General features: G+C 34.3%; 1 protein-coding gene across 1 annotated transcript in view; it reads right to left on the reverse strand.

The window, feature by feature from the left end:
* LOC149827861 (sedoheptulose-1,7-bisphosphatase, chloroplastic-like) overlaps positions 1 to 2900 on the reverse strand; it is a 3496-nt gene extending 596 nt beyond the window's left edge. The window contains exons 1-7 of the mRNA XM_090019694.1: positions 2714 to 2900; positions 2460 to 2588; positions 2120 to 2305; positions 1276 to 1357; positions 970 to 1191; positions 205 to 305; positions 28 to 99 (exon numbers count right to left, since the gene is read on the reverse strand). Coding sequence (XP_089875820.1) covers positions 28 to 99; positions 205 to 305; positions 970 to 1191; positions 1276 to 1357; positions 2120 to 2305; positions 2460 to 2588; positions 2714 to 2824 — 903 coding nt within the window. The 5' untranslated portion in view covers positions 2825 to 2900. The remainder of the gene's footprint in view (positions 1 to 27; positions 100 to 204; positions 306 to 969; positions 1192 to 1275; positions 1358 to 2119; positions 2306 to 2459; positions 2589 to 2713) is intronic.
* Between the last annotated feature and the right edge of the window lie 4600 nt (positions 2901 to 7500).

The following is a 7500-nucleotide window of genomic DNA, read 5'->3' on the forward strand; positions in this document are numbered from 1 at the left end:
TTTCGCCATGAACATAGATAACCATACCTGGTTGACATCAGGAACCATTCCACCAGTATATCTTAGCGTGTATTTTTCTTTTACGTAGTAGTCAATCAACTGTTTAACATTTAAATGGAAAGTTAGAGAGAGAGAGTTGACACAAATATCAAGTACTTACCTTTTGATATTCAGGGTTGTCAAAAGCAAAAAAATTGCACTTACCTTTTGATATTCAGGGTTGTCAAAGGTGGCCCTCAGATTTCCTGGGGAGAACATCTTTCCTTCTCCAATGTGAGTAGTGTCTTTAACATGTTGCCATTTTCCTACCAAAGAACAGGCCATAGAGCTAGCATCACCGATTCTAGTGAGCATTTGATGTTAATTGAAGCAAAAATGAAGCTATACAGAAGGATGCAATGGTAATTTACAAGGCAGCCATTTTGGTTATGCTATGTTTATGATATATAGTAAACGACAAACCATAGCAGCTGCAGTAGTAGTAGTAGTGTGTGTATATATATAATTTATATCTGCTACAATCGATTGTACCTACAATCAACTTGAAATCTCATGATGTGAGTTGTTTTAATACAATCTAACCTTATAGATGTGTTCAGCATGCTTGATTTAGTAGGAATCGACTCTTGGATCATGTTTTTTTGATGAAAAAAACATGTTTTATGAGTCCGTAAATTTTTGTATCACCAAAAAAACCTGTATTCTTGTCGGATTCCTGCAATTCAAAAGCCAATTTCCACTAAATAAAACATGTAGATCACATCTATGGTATTAGATGTGAATAAAAACCAAAAAAAGGGGTTCTGCCACTTTGCTAAGTCGATTGTATTTACAATCCTGACTGTATCATATATATATATATATATATATATATATATATATATATATATATATATATATATATATATATATATATATATATATATATATATATATATATTGCAGAACTAGAAACATTATAAATTGAACCTTCATCCAGCAGCAGGAATTCATGTGTCCCTGGAACATCCTTTAGGGCAATAACATAAGTTGTTCTCGGTCCATATATTCCCATGGCTGCAGCCACCTGATCTCTGCCAGTTACTCCGGTCAATTTATCTCCAGGCCATACACCGAATATGGTGCCTACCGTGAAGTTGGTGTCGACGATGCTAGAACCATCAAGAGGATCAAAGGCAACACTGAACCCTCCTGTAATTGCCAAGCATATATATTAAACTTGTTTCAATAAAGAAACAATTAATCCACTGTTAATAGCATTTAATACTCGATTACCTTCTGCGGGTCCATCCATATCTTGGAGTTCTGGCTCTTCCTCTGAGCAAGCATACTTGCAGACATGAGAGTATCTTAAGGCCTAGCCAAATTCATAAATGAGATGGAATTATTTTTATGACCTTATCTTGATCATTCGATATTGTTTAACAAGAAAAGCAGGTTTTTCATCCAACAAATACAATTTCACCAACTAATTGAGAGGCTTAAAAAAAGGTCCAATATGGTCTTTTGGGTTGTGCACTGTTTCCATAGTAATAATTGAGTAATTTGTAAATATACGCACCATCTTTTCACCTATTTACAAATACATGTCCAACTTGTCAGACTTACATGAGACTGCCAAAGTTGATCTCAAGCATGAAACAATCACACTATATTTTATGTATTGAGTAATTTACTATTTTTACCCTTTTAGTATATATGTATATACTCTCTCTCTCTCTCTGTATAGCTGCAGGTGTCCTTTGCTTAATCTAAACCTGTAGATGTGTTGCTCATAGTTTACTCAATAAAAAGTTATTTATTAGATTAGGTACCTTTCATTCTTAGAAGAGCCTCTCTAGAGATAAAAAATCAATGGCTCATATTGCACAAAAACTTCTTGATTAAAGCCTTCAAGTATTTTTCGTAAATCAATTCGATCCCAAACATGCATTTTATTTAATGTGTGTTTGATCTAAGGGAGTAAACTTCATGCTGCCATAAATTCCGATGGCTTGAGCCTCTATTAGTAAATATGTGAAAAGGTGGACATGTGTTTGCAGGTTTCTGCAATAATGAATAACAAGTACTCACTGTGATGATGATAGATGATAATAATGAATTAGTTTTAATTACTGACCTCAAAGAGCAACTTGTCAGCAAGCAAGTCGACAGCAAGCTGCTCATCACCAAAGGTGTTAACACAAGCAGTGCCACTACAAGAGGCAGTCCTGACTTTGAAAGCTATGGTTCTTAGTGCTTCACTCATGCACACCAGCAGCCTCACCAGGCTCTTGTCCCCTGTGTTCTTGTTGAGAAACTCTTCCTTCAAATTTTGCAAACACAAGTAAGCAAATTTAATATCAATGGTTCATTATATCCACCTCCATGGGAAATATATATACCAAGAAAAAAAGTTGTGAGAGAGAGAGAGCTCCAACTAACATTTGTTGATGGGAAGAAAAAGAAAGACAAGTTACCAAGCTGTCACCAAGTTCACATCTCGTGATTTGTACTGGCGAAGATGACGGCTTCCCTTTCGCTCTCGCCTGCAATTTCTTGGTTGAATGCCGGAGGGGATTGCCGTAGATCGAGCTCGATTTCAAACTCTAATAACAATTATACAAAGCCATCATAATTCTTATCTTTAAATCTTATTCGTGTCTTCATATTCAGTCATTCCAAGTTCAAATGCATGCAAGAATGATAATGAATTTAGGCGGGGAGTAGATACCCGAGCATCGACGAGGCGCCGGAGGGAAGCAGAGGAAGCAAGCGCCGTCGATCGATGCGAAGTGCCGGCGTGGAGTGTGACATGAGTGGATGAGATGATGCCAGTCTCCATGGCTGAACCAGTGCTTTGCTTTTCCTTCCTGTCTTGTTTCTCTGCTGAGAGAGAGAAAAGGAGAGGTGGAGCAGAGGAAGCAAGTGATAAGCAGTGACAGTTAGGCAGGCTTCATCTTTTGCCACGTGTCTTGCTGAAAGGATAAAGGGTAGCCCTACCTTTGCCCCTGCATCATCCAATCATGTGGCCACCAAGGCACAAAAAAATCTGTGAACCAACCACAGCAGGATATTGGCGATTCCTTGCCGGCAAAGGGTAAGCCCACCCAGTTGTCAGTACCGCAGGCAAAGCCAACACAGCTAGGTTTCTGATAAAAAAACAGCAGCAGGACATATGACAGTGCTACAAAACAGGTGCAATCGCATTGCACGAAAGAATGTGCCTGCACCTGATTAGAAAACACGTGTTAGTGGGCCCCACAGAAGAGTCATCAGACAGGTATCGCCTCGTGAAGTAAAAGCAGGACATTTTCTGTGCAATGTGATTGAACTTGATCCTGACTTCTAATAGGGTGTAAGGTGGGTGGGGTTTCATCCAAACCTATGTCACATGGGTGCGGGGGTGGGGCGCTTTCAAAAAACTTGGGTGCGGGGGTGCGGCAAAAAAAAAATTATATATATATATATATATATATATATATATATATAAAGTCCAAAAGTAAACATAAATGACCCTGGATGCGTTGACTGCACCTAGGGTTAGGTTGACCACATTGGGTGCAGGTGCGGGTGGGACACTGGTGCAGCACCTAGTTGGAGAGTCCCTGTGACATAGATCCAAACCAGTTTTGAATCGGGTGGGAGAATCAGACGTATGCGGAAAACAATGTGAATTGGGCTTGGGTGTGCCTTTTATCCTAATGCAATGCAGGTCATCTGGTTTGGGCTTATATTGGCCATCCAGAATTTTAGATAACATGTCAGGCATGTAATGGATCAGTTGGGTTCAGTTCGTGTCTTTGTCACAAATATTACCCATGTTTTGAAAAACACGGCAATATTTTTTGGATAAAAATTCAGAAGAAGATTTTTTATAAGAAAAAGATTGCAAATTTATTGTGATAATTTCCAAGGACAATATTAACACCAAAAAACATGCAATCAAATGAACTATAGGGAAGGGGAGACGAAAGGAAGGTACAAACTGTCTAAACTACTTTTAAAAGTCATTTTTAAATGTGTTTTTTTGACAAAATTGATTATACAGGTGTGATAAAAAAAACCTAAGAAGCAACGCTTTAACTCATTTTTTTTTTTTGCATCAATAGGATTTTTATAATCTAGAAAACTTCAAATTTTTCAAATGATTGACTTTTAGCACATTATAAAATCCTATGTACATTTCCTACAAGCGCCAATTCCTAGGTTTTTGACCACCAAGATCACATTAGTACAGTCAGATTTCCTAAGAAACACTTCTAAAGGTGATTTTTGAACCCTCAAGTGTACCGTACCCTCCATTAGAAACAGTCATTTCTTCATATTTTCTTAAGACCTACGGATATGATCTATATAGTTTGTTTAATAAAAATCAAGCTTTAGACAGGTCAAAAACATTATATAAGCAGATTTTTGTTAAAGACTTCAACTTTCAATGGTCCATAATATGTCAAATTTTCATGATTGACAAAATTATGTTTTTATATTGAAACCAGTTGATTCAAAGTGTATTTCCTCCTAAATTGACCATGTTGAATACCTGTGGGTTAAAATGATCGAATCTTTCATCTATCAGTTTCAGCTAGAGGATACGGTACTCAAGAGTGTAGCCAATAATTTCCCATATATATAGAATTAGGAGTATCATTGAACCACGAAAGGGTGGGTGGTCGGACGTGACGTAAGAAAAAAAGGCTCTCACTGTTTTTTTTACATGCGCTGCACGTCTAAGCATCATTCAACGCTTCTCTCGTTTGATGATACTCCCAACCATGTGTGTGTGGAGGGGTTTTTCATGATTTCTCATATATGGCACAAATATGTTGCATGATCTTACAAGAATTGATTCTTGGATCATCTGATTCTGTTTTTATAAGGTTTGAAATCAACAATTTAAAATTTTCATTAAACATTTAAGTCTTAAACAAGTGTTTTTTTATTGAAAAACACAATCTGATCATCGTTTCTTAGCAAATGGACTATGCTAAACACATCTAGGGGATAGGATTTGCAAAAACACCTATTTACGCACCATAGATGTAATACTTAGCATTTTTTTATAAATTTAGAATTTAATTTAATGATAATTTTAATATAAATTTGTTAATAATTAATTAATAATATAGATTAGTAATCATATATTAAATAGTGAATCATTTAGATAGAATCTATAGTTCATATAGGAGAAGCCTGCAACTAAGAAACCCTTTAGAAAGAGAGAATTGGATTTCAATAGTAAACCCAACCCTCCTCTATATAAAGAGGGTTGAGCCACTTTATTAGAAAATACTATGCATGTTTTTTAGAAGGAGAGAGAAAAGAACACGTTAGAGAGGATGAGAGCCAAGGGAGAAGAAGACCGGCCAACCCTAGGTAACGACTTTATTTTTCAGTGATCATTCGTAGGATTCGATCATACTCATGTTTTTATTCATTTTTGCATGTTGGATCTAATACAAGGTCTGTACCTTAGCCTTGGATAGCAACCACATGCGTTAGAGAAGGGATTAATTCTGATCTCTTTAGTGTTTTGACAGTGTTTCGGGAGAGCTTTGTCGTGTTTTGATATTCGTTTGCGTCATCGGTATTTTATTCATTCATATTCATATCAAGGTACGAAGTTTCTCATTATTCATCATGTTTAGAATTTAGCATAGGTTGATCAAGCATGAAATTGTATTCTTATGGTTCGATTTATGCTATATTGATTTTAAAAGCCCTATTTCGCTTTTGATCTAATCATTTTTAATTGTATGATTGATTTAACCCATTTATCGGCGAGAATGGTGTGGATTCATGATTGAATGTTTCATATTGTATTTTATATTTACAACATGTTATATGTATTTATGTAAGAATTTAACATGGTTTTGGTGGACTAGAAATTTATTTCAAAGACTTTATTAGCCCGATATCTTTTTTGAAAATCGGTTTTAGGAAAAACATATTATCTTATATAGAAACATTGGATCTTATTTTTTATTCATGTTATGAATTAGATCTATGTGTTTGCAGTATGCTTGGATGTGTGTATGCATGATCTGGATAAGCTTCTGATGAATCAAATTCATTGTATGCATGTTTTTGTTGTTTTTTATGAAAAAACCTAAAGTTCTTAAAGTGGTTTCTTGAAAACTACATCATGTTTTATATTTTAATTCCAACCAGCTTTAAAGAAAAGTATGGTTTTCCAAAATGATGAATCCATAAATTCTAAAAATTTAGAGAGATGTTTCAGACATGTAGGAAGAGCAATCTCAAAAAAAAAATTAGGCATATTTTAGTTTCGGGTTGGGAAATACATCTGCAAGTCAACACAGAATTTTTATCCTAATAAAAATTTTGTGATAGTTGCACGTTTCTTGTAGATTTTACTTCTTTCAAACTATTTAATACTTATGGCCAATATTTTTATGTGTGTTGGTTATATATATTAAAGAACAATCAATAAAAATCTTGTGCATTGTTTTATAACTATTTGAGAATTAAAAATCATAAAAGATTGTTTAAGAACCTGAAATTTCTTGAACATAGTTTGTCTAAGAACAGAAAGATATTATAATACATAAATTTTAATTCTCTACTGGGATGAAGTTTAGACATGATTCTTTTTAAAGCTTGTGTTAAACACACCAAACTAATTATATTAAAAATTATAGAATGAATTCATTATAGAATGAGGTTGAATCTAACAGTTCTGTTCTATGAACAAAAAATAGGTTTGAATAAAATATTTATTATTCTTTGATCCGGAATGAGTTTGAACCTAGGTTTTTGCCTGTAGATAACCAACACATATGTTCATCTATAGTAAAACTCTGAGAATTTATTTCATTTGGTGTGAGGTATGACATAATTTATACTGACAAACATAAATTCTATTTTTACAGTTTTACATGTAAATTGTTTTGGCCTAATTGCATATGGTGTGTTGAATTGCATGCATGTGAGGGTTCTATGTAATACTTGTGATTTTTTTGGTATTTATTTAAATTAATAAAGATAAATTTTTGTCTCTATTTTGGACTTAATTTTGATTAAATAGAATTAGAAGTGAATGATAATTTGAAATATAATCGTGAATGTTTTAAATTTTGTATTAAATTTAACTTGAAATTAAACTTTACGAGAAATCGAAATTTGAGTGGAATTTAAAATTTATTTAATGAGAACGTGGATTTGGGTCTAACTAAATTTAATCGGATCTAGCATTTGAATTTGGATTTTGAATAGGTCCAAAATCAACTTAGGATTGGATAAGGATATGTGCCTAATTCAAATTAAATCAGTTCCAATCTGGATCGGGATTGAATTAGGAAACCTAGGTTAGGTATTTAATTTAAGAAAATATATTTAAATTTTAAATTTTATTTTTGGTATATAGGATCCCCGTGGTGGCTCCCACCCACCCCCGCCCTTGTGGGCCCTCCTACTAGAATGAAACCTAGCTAATTCTAAAAAGCTATCCACTTAAGATCATTACCTAAAACTAAAGATCACCTTAAAAATATTTTCCTA

The sequence above is a fragment of the Nuphar pumila genome, chromosome 10 (genome assembly GCF_984573655.1).
Source record: "Nuphar pumila chromosome 10, dmNupPumi1.hap1.1, whole genome shotgun sequence".
NCBI lineage: Eukaryota > Viridiplantae > Streptophyta > Magnoliopsida > Nymphaeales > Nymphaeaceae > Nuphar > Nuphar pumila.